The sequence below is a fragment of the Lampetra fluviatilis genome, chromosome 74 (assembly GCF_964198595.1).
Source record: "Lampetra fluviatilis chromosome 74, kcLamFluv1.1, whole genome shotgun sequence".
In the NCBI taxonomy this organism is placed as follows: Eukaryota; Metazoa; Chordata; class Hyperoartia; order Petromyzontiformes; family Petromyzontidae; genus Lampetra; species Lampetra fluviatilis.
Genome location: NC_136348.1, coordinates 2,222,466 through 2,238,307, shown reverse-complemented (window position 1 = coordinate 2,238,307; position 15,842 = coordinate 2,222,466). Strand labels below are relative to the sequence as shown.

The window sequence follows — 15,842 nt, the reverse complement described above, 5'->3', positions numbered from 1 at the left end:
TGGTTAAAGAATTTTCCGTCGGTGGGGACTGGAGCGCGTTCGCCTGCCGCTTCTTTGCGGCGGTACGCACAGCAAGATGGACCGATGCGGAGGCTTTGGAGGTGTTGCCGACTCTCCTGGACGACGAATCTGTCCGATTCTTCCGTTCCATAACGACCGATAAGAAGGCAACTTTATGTGGTGTTTTTCAAGAAATGGCCGATGCTTATGAGCCACCAGATGATGCGCATCGGCGATTCACTCAACGACAACGAGCACCAGAGGAGTCGCCCGTGGCGTTCAGGGGTGCGGTGCTGGAGCTGGCCATGGCAGCTTATCCTGAGACGACACAGGACCTGCTCGAGCCTCTCATATTAGGGAAAATGTTGGAGCTGTCTCGGGATCTAGGGATCCCCATGCCTGTGTGTGGGCATGAGAAGCTAACTTCCCGGACGGCTGCTAAGTGTCTCGATGCGCAATTCAACCTCCGTCGCTGGAAACAAGTGACGGCATGGACGGGGGGGCCCGTCAAAGAAGGGGATGCGCTGGGGTGGAACCCTGCGCAGGCTGTTTATGTTCCAGATGACCGGGGCCCTCAACAGCTGACGGCCGCCTCCGCTCCATGGACGGGACGCGGCGGGCCGAGACCGCGCGTGGCGCTACCAGAACGGGGCCGTCAGGAGGCAAGGCCTGCGCTTCGGCGCAACGAGGCCGAATGTTTCCGCTGCGGGCGTAGGGGCCACTACGCCAGAGACTGCTGGGCCCGCTTCCCGGCTCCGCCGCAGCAGGATGCCTCGGCACCGGACAAGTCGGCTAAAGATCCTCCGAAACAGGCATGTCGGCACGCACCAGACACTCGGCAAGGCTTTACACCTAACCCATCACCGTCGTTGCGCCATCCTAACGTTGTGGTTAAAGCATGCCCTTCGACGGGGCCTTGTCGCTCGGTCACGCAGTGGCGCAAGTTGGCACGGAGAGTCGTCGCGGCCGCTACGGGCTCGTCCACTGTACCGGGGTCTATACAAGGGGTGGACGTACGCATTTTGGTCGACTCCGGCGCGTCTGCGACTATTATTTCGGATGTTATTTTCCATCTGTTGGGCATCCCGCCGGGGGCTGTGCGTCCGGTTTATGGGTCATGCGTCACTGCGAACGGGGGTAGCATGGGTATCGTGGGTCAGGTGGATGCTAAGATATCTATTTGGGATGTGTCGGCCTCGGGTGTTGTGTTGATATCGAGATCTTTGGCGGTTCCTTGTTTGTTAGGCACCGATTTTTTGGCTAAGATGCCCATTTTGATCAACATCAAAGAGAATTGTATTGAACTGCCGGGGGGCCGTCAAATCTCGTTTCTGCCGTCGCCCTGGGGGCGACCTGCTTCGGCCGTACAAGTGCAGGCGCTGTCCGTCGCATCTGTGGACATCCCACCTGGTACACAGATGCTTATACCCTTGCGGTATCGGAAGCCCCTGCCTGATCGGCTAGGAGCAGTAGGGGTCTTGTTGTCACCGTCCGCCACGATAACAACCGGGTTGGCGTTAGTGGGGGCACAGACCATCGTCCGGCCGGATCAATTACCGTTTTTACAGGTGCTTAATGCGGGGGGAGAAAACGTCCGTGTCCCGGCCGGTACGGTTGTGGCACATGCCACTACGGCGTTTGCGACCCATGATTGTCCGCATAGCCGGGGAGTTGTTGCTGGGGTTTCCGAGCCAAGGAGTTCGGATGATCGTTGGGTTGCTGATTTATGTGACGGAAATTCTTCCCTGTCCATGGAGCAACGTGGTGCGCTGCGTAAATTGTTGTTGACATATTCCGATGTGTTCAGCTCCGATGATTTGGATTTGGGCCGCACTTCGTTGCTTTACCATCACATTGAGACGGGCGATGCTGCCCCTATTCGATTAAATTCGCATCGGATGAGTCCTGCGGAGCGAGAACACGTGCGGGGGGGCAGAGAACACGTGCGGGGGGCAGTGTTAGAAGAAGACAACACCTAGCACCTTCAACTTTACACATTATACAGCCCCAAAGATCCAACTCGAAAATTAGGCGGTATATGACACCATTTGAACTTCCTACTTTCGTTCTCGATTAATGAAGATATTCTTGGCAAATACTATCGCTTTCGCTTGTGATGTACCTCCTAATTATGCCCTCAGGTTCAAAAAAACAAAAAAATAAATGCGAATTCCTCCATTATTCCAAGCTGCACAATTCAGGGTTGTGGGCCGCTTTGAATGCTTCAATGTAATCACAGTAAATGCTTCAGACCACATCAGGACACTCAACCTAGAGCATATTTGAAGCAACGTGATGAGATGGCTAAGAGTTTATTCTAGTGTTAACGATATTTTAGCAATATAGGTAAGTACACTATATGTACTAAGAATTCGTCAACATAGCAGGTGTCTTGTTCTCCGTAATCAACCAAAATTACGACAAATCTTGTCATAAATGAGTGTGAGCTAATTATTCGGTAGTATTCGCTAAGCACCGTCACAAGTCTGCCCTTAACGAGCAGCATCTTGGCTGTCTCCCCATTAACATGTTCCTAGACGCGAATGGCCCCGTTATAAATTGTTTCGCAGCATTCTGGTCCCTAATCCCGAAGTATACTGGAGATCACCTGTACTCTACAACATGTCAACTGTAACATTATAAACGATAGCACTAAACATTAAACTACTATAAACTGGTTTAATAATTTATTACACCATTAACGGAGGTACGGTAGTAAAATCTCATTGTAAGTATTAGAATAGCACTCTGCTCATAAATATGTATAGTGTATGTTCAATCGAACAGGTTTTTTGGGGTTAAATTGCGTAAGTAAAAAATATATATTGTTAAACCCGCCACCACCCGACACATCAAAATAGTAAGGATTGTCACTTAAACAGAACAAGACAATTCGTTACTAAAGCATGTCTATTCCGGTCACTATTCTTCAATTGGGATTACCGTTGGCACGGCTATTTTAGTACACACAATCGACAGGAAGTACAAGGTCAATGGGTTCACTTAATTCGCATGCCTAATGTACGTTGATTACCATATAAATAACCCAAACGGCAATGGGTACCCATAGCCATATATGTGTATCCATTAACACCCCGCCCTCCCCCACTTCGCGCAAGAAGAGCACACACGTTTTGTCATCACATCTACCTCTCTATTTACGGAACGAAACAGGAGCACTTCTCCACAAAACTGGCCGTCGCCTAATGAAGATTGTTGTAATTACTGGCGAAACGTCGTACTCAGATTGTATATGTTGTGGCTTGGCTCTCAAACACACCATTGTGCTGGACGTGACAACCCTTACTAATTAGGTGTGTTGGGTGGTGGCGGGCTTAACGACGCATTTTCATATTTAGGCAATTTATGGATACGGTATTCACATCTCATTAGAAGTATTATATTCGAACTTTGCTCATATGTATGTAAAGTGTTCGTTCAATCGAACCGGGGATCGGATATGCGAATTGTGGGAGGTGCAGGGTAAGAATCGCATTAGAATTCCTAGAATAACAATAGTATTAGCATTTTACTGTGCTTGAATGTATGTTATGTGCAAATGCAATCATTTGTCGTAAATGCGAGGCAATTGTTAAGAGGTGCACGTTGAATCCAGTGTTAACGTTAATTTTAGCATTATATTTAAGTACACTATTGTTTATAATCATTCGCCTGGACATGGAACGTGCCTGGTTCTACTCGATCAACCAAAATTAGTACAATGTCGGTCATAAAGGAGTGCGAGTTCATTAATGAGTAGTATTCGCCTAGCCCCTATGACACTAACCCACACACAGTTATGGTGAGACAAAGTAAACTTTATTCGCTCAAACCTCAGCTCAGACATGATCATAGCAATCATTTACAAAGACGTGTGGGGTCCTGCCGGGCAGCAGAAAAATCAGAATCAAAGTAGCTGCATTGCCCTCGAAATGTGATGTTGCTGCTGTTGTCGTTGCTGATATCGTTGTTGCTGCTGTAGTTGCTTTATTTGCTGTTATATACGCAGGGATGTGGTGTTCCGTGATGGGATAATGCCTTTGATCAAAAACTATGATCAATCGCACCCGATTGACGTCCTTGATCGGCGCATTTGATCAACTCAGACATTGTAAACTCTCACATGTTCAACTCAAACATATAATATTATATATCATGCTCTCATGCCCTTTGGATTGCACCCGTTGGGTTGCACTTCCTCGTCGAGGAGGCCGCTCTCCTTTTCTACGGTTACACGCTTATTTCTTACATTAACATCATGCTAATCTCTCACACTGTGGTCGTACGTATGATAAGTGAATATGCGAACCAGGGGTAGGATGTGCAGGATTAGAATCGAATTACAATTATTCGAATCCCGCTAGTCGTATTAGAATCACACTGTCCACTGAATGTGTCGAATCAATGTAATTTTTTTTGAAACTAGAACGTCGTTGTCCATGTGGGGAGATGGAGCGCAGTGGATCGTATCGTCTAAGCTGCTTTTCGGAATCCGTGTGATCACCCAGTCACATCGCCGAACTCCAGTCAAAGCGCCTTACCCAAACTACATCTCCCCAACAAGGCAGCCTTCCCGCTGCTGTGTATTGTGTTTATGGGATAACAGAGGTGTGTATTATCCCATACGCCTTGCCCAAAATGACTGATTGTCCGCTTAACACCCTAGCCCATAAACCACTATTGGTGACAGTGTTGTTTGAGAGCAGCTATTAAAGTCGCTGCGGCAAACGAGGTGGTGGCTGGCAAAACCATGCCTCGCTGTTTGTCTCCGGAGTGCTGCATTCACTTTAATCCCATTTATTCAAAATAAGCGCACAATTACACACTGAGATGCACTTACATATTCATGCATGAAGCACAATGGGCACATTACCCTTCGGTATGTTAATAGACATGCGGATTGTGCCTTCCAAAATTAACAATCGAATGCAAATATCCTGAAAGACAAAGGATTGGATCCTAGGGGGGGAGTTATAAGGCGGCTCAGAAGCAGAGCTCAATGCCATTTCGAGAGGGAACTTGATGAGGTTGGACGCTCGACTCGTCGCTCTGCTGATCGCCCTTCAACCGCGAGACAACGCAGCCTGGCGAGCACAATTGCTGTGTCGACAGTTAGGCGACTTTGCGTCGGGAGAGTTCGTGGCGACATCTTCAGACGGGTTACAGACATCGATATACCGTGAATCTCCAAGTAAGTGTCTATTTTCGCGGATGAACTCTTAAACGTTTTCGTCGTTAAATTAGCGGGATTTTTTTGCGTCTCGGTTAGACGCGAGTGTCGTTCTTGTTTTAGCAGTTAACAAAATCCAAAACTCCTTTCGGCCGATAGCGTACTTTTGACTCAATAACACCACTGCTGTTACTACGCTCACATGGAGCAGAGACGCTCTCCACAGCCCCACGCACACGGAGGCAAGAAGCCATTCAATTGCTGTGTGTGTGAGAAGTCCTTTTCACGGCCATCACATCTTAAGAGACACCAGAGAACACACACGGGCGAGAAGCCGTTCCTGTGCTCTGTGTGCGGGAAGACATTTGCACACTCATCACATCTTCAGAGTCACCAGAGAACACACACGGGCGAGAAGCCGTTCCTGTGTTCTGTGTGTGGGAAGACATTTGCACAGTCATCACATCTTCAGAGTCATCAGAGAACACACACGGGCGAGAAGCCATTCCTGTGCTCTGTGTGTGGGGAGGCCTTTACACGGGCATCAACTCTTCAAACTCATCAGAGAACACACACGGGCAAGAAGCCGTTCCTGTGTTCTGTGTGTGGAAAGGCATTTTCACTTTCAGCAAACTGCCAACGCCATCAGAAAACACATACGGGCGAGAAGCCATTCCTGTGCCCTGTGTGTGGGAAGGCATTTGTACGGTCATCAACCATGAACAGGCATCAGAAGGTCCACAATGACAGGAAACTGAAATCAAAAGCTGAAATTCAAGGTGCTGCAATGAGTCCAGAAGAAGTTTCCACCTTCGATCCCATGCAGTTGGATCCCGAGAGATGGCTGGATGTAATGGAGTGGCTCGAGAGTCAACCAGAGAGCTCGGGGTGACTGAAAAAATATTATGTCATGTGGTTATACCTATTAGCCGTATCGAGTACAATTGCTGTGTCGACAGTTAGGCGACTCTTAAACGTGTTCGTCAAATTTACGGGATTTTTGTGCGTCTCGGTTAGACGCGAGTGTCGTTCTTGTTTTAGCAGTTAACAAAATCCAAAACTCAACGCTAAACATCCTTGCGGCCGATAGCGTTCTTTTGACTCGATAACACCGCTGCTGATACTACGCTCACATGGAGCAGAGACGCTCTGCACAGCCATTCAATTGCTCTGTGTGTGGGAAGTCCTTTTCACAGCCATCACATCTTCAGAGACACCTTCGATCCCATGCAGTTGGATCCCGAGAGATGGCTGGATGTAATGGAGTGGCTCGAGGATCAACCCGAGAGCTAGCGGTGACTGAAATATAATGTTGCATGCGGTTATACCTATTAAGCTGTCTTGAGTACTTTTGTGTGTAATTCTGACCATTTAGTTTTACAGTTCGTTTGAGAGTTTCTTGACGTGCAGGTGGTGATTTTTGATGTTGTCGGATTACTTGGTGAAGTGGTGTGATGAGCAGTGGTTGTGAGATGGTTCAATTCCGGACAATATTGTAGTGTTTAAGTCTTCCTTTTGAGCTAAAGTTGGAATGCATCTGTAGTTAGATCTTAAACGGGTTTTTTTCAAGTATAAAGCTTTTTTTGGTTGGTAATAATCGACTTTAGGATGTACATTGATGAAGCGTTCGTTGGATATATGGCCTTGACTTCAACATAGATGAACAGTTGTACTGTAACTGTTTGAACATAAGACATAATAAATATTCCCTTCGAGTTTTGACGTAAAAGTGATTGCAGATGAATAAAAACGTATTTTAACAAATGTGTGTCCGTTAATTTATTTTACAATGTTTATAGCAAAAACGTGTTTTAAGCGAGTTTTAGGTGGAGGATCTTCGTCACACAAATCTGCCCTTAACCGGCAGCATCTTGGCTGTCTCTCCATTAACATGTTACGGTCCCAAATCCTCAAGTATGACATGTGAACTGTAACACTATCAACGATAACAAAAATAATAAAAAATAATCTATTAACTAGTTTCATCATTTATAACACCAAAAACAGAGGTACGGTATTATTAGTTTTGAACAAAATAAACGGAGGTTCGTGATTATAATCGCATAATAATAATTATAATCGCACTGTGATAATGCTAGAATCACACTGTTGCCATATGCATGTTAAGTGAATGCGAACCGGGGGTAGGATTTGCAAGATTTGAATCTCATTACAATTATTAAAATCCCACTGTAGTCGCATTAGAATAAAACTGTCCACTGTTGGATGAATGTCATGCTAATTTAATCGAATAGCTATATACGGTATGTAAAGTGTATATTATAACATAATTGCATTTCATATGATTTGAAAAACATACGTTCATTTAAAATAAACGGAGATTTTCGTGGACTTTGTGGGGAGATGGAGCGCAGTGGATCGGATCGTCTCCGCTGCTGTCGACGGGGCCAAGCAGCGAATGTTTAACTCCAGTCACAGGGCCTTACCCAAACTACATCTCCCCAACAAGACAGCCTTCCCTCTGCTGTGTATTTTAGCCGTATATTTGAGGACGCACTTGAAGATAACAATTCGTCAAGAAAAGGCATGATTACAATGTCTTTCATAAAGGAGTATGAGTTCATTCATAAGTAGTATTCGCTAAGCCCAGATGGCACTATCCTGCACTCACTTATGTTGAAACAAAGTAAGCATTAGTCGCTCAAATATCAGCTCATTCATGGTCATTGCCATTATTTCCAAATCCGTGTGGGGTCCCACGAGAACAGGGCACGGCCAAAAACTCTCACGTTATAAACTCGCACTGTAAGCTCTAACATTATAAACTCGATTTAAAGCTTTCGTGACTGCAGAGATTCATCATCTTGGTTCTTTCGGTAAAGTCACGTATAAGGGAAGTAATAAAATAATAAAAATAAAACATAATAAAATAATTCTCACGACGTTTCGGCCACAACGCAAGCAGCCGTCCTCAGGTGAAAAGCAGGTCTGTCGAGGCGACAGCGTCTGAATGAAACAGCACACGTGCTTGGAGCATATATGTAAGCTGGGTTGGAAAGGGGGGAAAGGGCGCCTTGACAAAATAATTTGCTTATCAAGAGGAAATTAGCATATTTATGGGAAATGCAGATATGTGATTAGTACTACTTATGCCTGTGCATTATGCAGGATTAGCAGCATCAAAGGGAGGGGATAGGGGTAGCATTAATACAGGGAAGAAGTGTTAATAGTATGTAGCTGCAGTAACTAAAACCACTACGTAAACAACTGAAGTATAAACTACATAGTATCATCAGTATATAATATGCTTCCATCTAAACTTTATTCTCTTACATCACACGAGTCTACACCGTACTATATACTGCCATAGACAAACCCAACATTAAACCACATACTGTATTACTATACACCAACCTATACCTTATACATTGTAATATTACACGGGATCAGCGGAACGCCGTGGGCACCTATTCGTGGGTATTGGGAAAGAGACTAGAGAATCCAGAGCCGCCTAGAACATATCCCTCCGATAGATCGGGTACAGACCCTGGGACGATAACGTACGCCTGCCACGCCGATCAATACTGACCCAACAGTAAAACGTAGTCGCCGAGAATAAATCATTAATAACCCAGCGCAGCCTCGGGTGGTCTTATGAGTGGGTGAAAGCGCGTGGTGCTGTGTGTAGGTGTGTGCGCCCGTCTGTCGCCGCGAAGGCTGGTGCGGTTTGAGGGCTCGCACCCACCATAAACACCTGTTTCGCGGTCCCTTCAAACGAGCGTTCTCGCCCGCTCACGGGAGCCGCGTGGGTGCGAGCAGCGTCACTTCCCCCTCCGACCCCTGACCTTCCCCGTTCAGAGCGTGTGACCGACATTGTACTAATTTTGGTTGATCGAGTAGAACAAGGCACGTGCCATGTCCGGACGAATTCTTATCAACAACAGTGTCCTTAAATACGATGCTAAAATAAATGTTGGATTAAACGTGCACCTCTTAACCCCTCCCTCGCATTTACGACTAACGATTTGCATTTGCACATAACATACATTAAAGCCCATTAAAATGCTAATACGACCATATTGTTATTCTAAAATTTGAATGCGATTATTGTCCTGTACCCCCCACAGTTCACATATCCCTCCCCCGGTTCGATCGTACAGATAATTTACATACATACATATGTGTAGAGTGCGATTTTAATACTTCTAATGAGATTTAAATACCGTACCTCCGTTTATGGTGGTATAATTATAAAACCAGTTGATAGTTTATAGTCGTTTAATGTTTAGTGTTATTGTTTATAGTGTTATCAGTTTGCGTGTTTTTAAGTACAGGTGATTCTCGGTATTCTTCGGTATTCTGGACCTGAACTTTGCGAAACGATTCATAACGAGGACCTTTCCCCGCCAGAGCGCAATCCGCTCATGAAAAGAACTCGGGGCGGCGGGAACACGTGCTTCCATGGGCAGTGGGGGACAGAGCATGGTTGTATTGCCTACAGGTGCCACCGGGAAAATCCCCCAAGTTGCTCCGCCAATGGCGGGGTCAGGTAGAGGTCATAGAGGTGGGTGATGTAAAGACAGTGCATCAACTCAGAGACAAGTGGTGACAACAAGATAGAGAGAGTTCGAGAAGGGATGGCGAGACCAAGTGTGGGCGGAGGTTCACGCCGAGAATGAGAGAGGGGGAGGAACGAGGTTTGTGGCTGTGTTGGCTGGTTGCTGTCTCGTCGTCGTCGTTGCTATATCGTGACGCCTGGGGTCTGAAACCGCGTTAAAGGCTAAAAAAAAGAACCCTCTGCAGTCTGAGTCTGGAGTCATTGCAATTGTAACGATCATTATTTCACGGGCTAATATTGGGTTTGTGCGATTATTTTACATATCCATACTGAATATTGCTATTTGATGCCATTGAGACGGAACATTAATCCAATAGTGGACAGCTTGATCCTAATACCACCAAAGTGTTATTCAAATAATTATAATCCCATCCTGATCCTGCACCTTCCATTTCACATATTGCACCCTTGGTTCGCACGTCCATATTACATACATACATATTACATGCAAACATGTTACATACTCACGAGCATAGTGTGATTCTTAGAGGACCACGGTGTGAAGCTAAGAATTCGAATGAGATTCGATTATCACACTTCAATGTACGGTGTTCTAATCCGTAACACTAGTTTATGATGTTATTTTATAGCGTTATAATGTATCGCTCATAGCTTATATTGTTTTATTTCACAACATTATAGTTTACTATAACACTAGTTTGTAGTGTTATTTTAAAGCGTTACAATGTGTAGCCCATAGTTTAAAGGTTATGTTGTTAGAGTTTATAATGTTAGAGTATACAATGTGAGTTTACAATTTGAGAGTTTGTGGACGTGCCCTGTTCTCGTGGGACCCGACACGGATTTGGAAATAATTGCTATGATCATGTCTGAGCTGAGATGAGCGACTAATGTTTACTTTGTTTAATCATAACTGTGTGTAGGTTAGTGCCATCGGGGCTTAGTGAATACTACTCATGAATGAACTCATACTTCTTTTGGATAGAAATTTGAAATCGTGTTGGTAGAACAAGTCGCCTGCTTTTTCTAGACGAATTGTTATCTTCAAGTGCGTCCGTAAATATTCTGCTAAAATACACAGCATAGGGAAGGTTGCCTTGTTCGGGAGATGTAGTTTGGGTAAGGCGCTGTGGCCGGGTGATGACACGGATTCTGAAACAATGGAGTTAAACACTCACTGCTTGGCCCCGACGACAGCAGCAAAGGCTGTCATATACCGCCCCATTTACGAGCTGGCTGTATAATGTGTATAGTTGAACGTGCTAGGTGTTGTCTTCTTCTAACAGCTACTAACGTGCGTGTGTTGTCTGTTTTTACGATTTGTCCTTTGATGTTGTTTTTTTTAATGCGGCGTTTTTTTGTTGAGTTCTGTCACTTGAGTGTTGCAGTTTGTTTAAGAATTCGTCACGTGAGCGTGGTGTTTTGCTTGTGGGAATTTCGCTTTGTCACAATTTGTGATTGTTATAATAATTGTAACGATTCATAATCGCATGAGTATATAATTGGTTTGTGCGTGTATTAATATAAATGTATTCCGTCTTTTGTTATTCGATGAGATCTAGCAGTGAAAATCGTGATTGTAATATGACCATGTTGTAATTGTAATAATTTTTATCCGATCCTTGCACGTACACTATACATACATTTGAACAGTGTTAGATTATTATACGACCACACTGTGATTCTAATGCTATTATAATACCTTACCTCTGTTTATATGGTTATACATTAAAACACTAGCTTATAATTGTTTAATGTTTAGTGTTATAGTTTATAGTATTACGGTTTACATGTTATAGAGTACAGTTTATCCCCGGCACACTTCGGGATTAAGGACTGGTACGTTGAGAAACGATTAACTACGGGGACCTTTTCCCTCAAGAAACACGTGTCAATCGGGTAGACAGCCAAGATGCTGCCGGTTAAGGGCACACTTGTGTGACGGAGATCCTCCAACTGAAACTCGCTTAACATGTTTTTGCTAGGAACATTATAAAATAAAGAACGGACAAACATTTGTTAAAAATACGTTTTTATTCATCTGCAATCATTTTTACGTCAAAACTCGAAGGGAATATTTATTATGTCCTATGTTCACACATTTCCAGTACAATGCAAACCATTTCCGTTCCAGGAATACCAAAGCGTTAAAGTATAATTCCCCATGATTTCCTTAATAGTTCACCACATTTGTTCACTGTGCATCTATGTTGAAGTCAAGGCCATATATCCAACGAACGCGTCATCAAAGTACATCCTGAAATCGGTTATGAAAGTCGATGAATACCAACCAAAAAAAGCTATATACTTGACAAAAATCGTTTAAAATGTAGAGTAAAGATGTACCTACAGACGCATTCCAACTTTAGCTCAACAGGAACACTTAACGACTACAATTGAACAGTCTCACAACCAGTCCTCATCACACCACTTCGGCAAGTAATCCGATAACATTACAAACCACCACTGTGCACGTCATTAAACTCTCAAAAAAACTGTAAAACTAAAATGGTCAAAATTAAACACAAACGTACTCAAGACAGCTTAATAGGTATAACCGCATGCAACATTATATTTCAGTCACCCCGAGCTCTCGGTTTGATCCTCGAGCCACTCCATTACATCCAGCCATCTCTCGGGATCCAACTGCATGGGATCGAAGGTGGAAACTTCTTCAGGACTCATTGCAGCACCTTGAATTTCAGCTTTTGATTTCAGTTTCCTATCATTGTGGACCTTCTGATGCCTGTTCATGGTTGATGACCGTGCAAATGCCTTCCCACACACAGGGCACAAGAATGGCTTCTCACCAGTGTGTGTTCTCTGATGAGTTTGAAGAGTTGATGACCGTACAAATGCCTTCCCACACACAGGGCACAGGAATGGCTTCTCGCCCGTGTGTGTTCTCTGGTGACTCTGAAGATGTGATGAGTTTGTAAATGTCTTCCCACACACAGGGCACAGGAATGGCTTCTCGCCCGTGTGTGTTCTCTGGTGACGCTGAAGATGTGATGAGTTTGTAAATGTCTTCCCACACACAGGGCACAGGAATGGCTTCTCGCCCGTGTGTGTTCTCTGATGAGTTTGAAGAGTTGATGACCGTACAAATGCCTTCCCACACACAGGGCACAGGAATGGCTTCTCGCCCGTGTGTGTTCTCTGGTGACGCTGAAGATGTGATGAGTTTGTAAATGTCTTCCCACACACAGGGCACAGGAATGGCTTCTCGCCCGTGTGTGTTCTCTGATGAGTTTGAAGAGTTGACGACTGTGCAAATGTCTTCCCACACACAGAGCAAAGGAATGGCTTCTCACCAGTGTGTGTTCTCTCGTGACTCTGAAGATGTGACGAGCGTGCAAATGTCTTCCCACACACAGGGCACAGGAACGGCTTTTCGCCCGTGTGTGTTCTCTGGTGTCTCTGAAGATGTGATGGCCGTAAAAATGTCTTTCCACACACAGAGCAATTCAATGGCTTCTTGTCTCCGTGTGCGTGGGGCTGTGGAGAGCGTCTCTGCTCCATGTGAGCGTAGTAACAGCAGCGGTGTTATCGAGTCAAAAGTACGCTATCGGCCGCAAGGATGTTTAGCGTTGAGTTTTGGATTTTGTTAACTGCTAAAACAAGAACGACACTCGCGTCTAACCGAGACGCAAAAAAATCCCGTAAATTTGACGACGAACACGTTTAAGAGTTCATCCGCGAAAATAGACACTTACTTGGAGATTCAGGGTATATCGATGTCTGGAAGCCGTCTGAAGATGTCGCCACGAACTCTCCCGACGCAAAGTCGCCTAACTGTCGACACAGCAATTGTGCTCGCCAGGCTGCGTTGTCTCGCGGTTGAAGGGCGATCAGCAGAGCGACGAGTCGAGCGTCCAACCTCATCAAGTTCCCTCTCGAAATGGCATTGAGCTCTGCTTCTGAGCCGCCTTATAACTCCCCCCCTAGGATCCAATCCTTTGTCTTCAGGATATTTGCATTCGATTGTTAATTTTGGAAGGCACAAACCGCATGTCTATTAACATACCGAAGGGTAATGTGCCCATTGTGCTTCATGCATGAATATGTAAGTGCATCTCAGTGTGTAATTGTGCGCTTATTTTGAATAAATGAAAAAACATTGTTCTCGATTTAAAGTGAATGCAGAGAAATTAGCACGTAACTTTAGAAAAGGAAGAGAGCGGCCTTCTCGACGAGGGAGTGAAACCCAATGAGTAATATTCTTTTACAGCGTTACAATGGATAGGTTGTAGTTCATAGGTTATAATATTATGTTTCACTATGAGTTGATCAAATGCGACGATCAAGGGCATCAATCGGGTGAGTTTGATCAGAGGCTTTAATCAAAGGCGTCATCCCTTCACGGCACACTACCTCCCTGCGTATATCACAGCAACAGAAGCAACTACAGCAGCAACAACAGCAGCGACAACAACAGCAGCAACATGACATTTCGAGGGCGACGCAGCTACTTACGATTCTGCTGCCCAGCTGTTTGTAGTCGGGACCTGCTCTCGCAGGACCCCACACGTCTTTGGAAATGATTGCGATGATCATGTCTGAGCTGAGAATTAAGTCACTCAAGATTACTTTTTTTAACCATAACTTTAGGTAGGTTAGTGTCCTCGGGTCTCTGTGAATACTACTCTTGAATGAAATCATACTCCCGACATTATACTAATTTTGGTTGATCGAGTAGAACAAGGCACGTGCCATGTCCAGACGAATTCTTATCAACAACAGTGTCCTTAACACTTGATTAAACGTGCACCTCTTAACCCCTCCCTCGCATTTACGACTAACGATTGCATTTGCACATAACATACATTCAAGCCCATTAAAATGCTAATACGACCATATTGTTATTCTAAAATTTGAATGCGATTCTTGCCCTGTATCTCCACAGTTCACATATCCGACCTCCGGTTCGATTGAACAGATAATTTACATACATATGTGTAGATTGCGATTTAATACTTCTAATGAGATTTTAATACCGTACCTCCGTTTATGGTGCTATAAATTATAAAACCAGTTGATAATTTGTGTTGTCGTTTAATGTTTAGTGTTATTGTCTATATTCTTAGGTTGTTTCGGTAAAGTCACGTAGGTAAAACATCAAAATTAATAAAAATAATAAAATAAAATAAAAGTCACGACGTTTCGGAGGCAACACAAGTCTCCGTCATCAGGTGGGACCGTCACAGCCAGATTAGCTGCATCAAGTGAGGCAATGATTCAAGATGCAATCCCTTAAAAGCAAGTTGAGGGGGGAGGAGACGGGGGCTCATCAGAATGTGGTAGCCAATGAATGGAACGTCGAGCACATCCTTTTGGCCCCTCCCCCTCCCGATGCGTTGTGCCTGGCGCCCCGTGCTGTCTTTGAGCCCCGCCCCCCTCCCTCCCGATACGTTCCATTCATTGGCTACCACATTCTGATGAGCCCCCCTCTCCTCCCCCCTCAACTTGCTTTTAAGGGATTGCATCTTGAATCATTGCCTCACTTGATGCAGCTAATCTGGCTGTGACGGTCCCACCTGATGACGGAGACTTGTGTTGCCTCCGAAACGTCGTGACTTTTATTTTATTTTATTATATTTATTAATTTTGATGTTTTACCTACGTGACTTTACAGAAAAACCTAAGAATATGAATCCTTGCAGTCCCGAAAGCTTCAAATTTAAAATTATTGTCTATAGTTTTATCAATTTACATGTTTTTAAAGTACAGGTGATTCCCGGTATACTTCGGTATTCTGGACCTGAATGTTGCGAAACGATTCATAATGGGGACCTTTCTCCACCGGAGCGCACGGGCTAATATTGGGTTTGTGCGATTATTTTACATATCCATACTGAATATTGCTATTTGATGCCATTGAGATGGAACATTTATCCAATAGTGGACAGCTTGATCCTAATACCACCAAAGTGTTATTCAAATAATTTTAATCCCATCCTGATCCTGCACCTTCCGTTTCACATATCCCACAATTGGATCGCACGTCCATATTACATAAATGTCACATGCATACATGTTACATACAGACATGTTACATACTCACGAGCATAGTGTGATTCTTAGAGGAACACGTTGTGAAGCTGAGAATTCGAATGAGATTCGAATATCACA

General features: G+C 44.5%; 1 protein-coding gene across 1 annotated transcript in view; it reads left to right on the top strand.

Annotated features, from left to right (window-relative positions):
• Nucleotides 1-15,842, top strand: part of LOC144953345 (uncharacterized) — a 172,905-nt gene that overhangs the window by 15,746 nt on the left and 141,317 nt on the right. Inside the window, exon 2 of the mRNA XM_078883906.1 lies at nt 5,418-5,906. Coding sequence (XP_078740032.1) covers nt 5,418-5,906 — 489 coding nt within the window. The remainder of the gene's footprint in view (nt 1-5,417; nt 5,907-15,842) is intronic.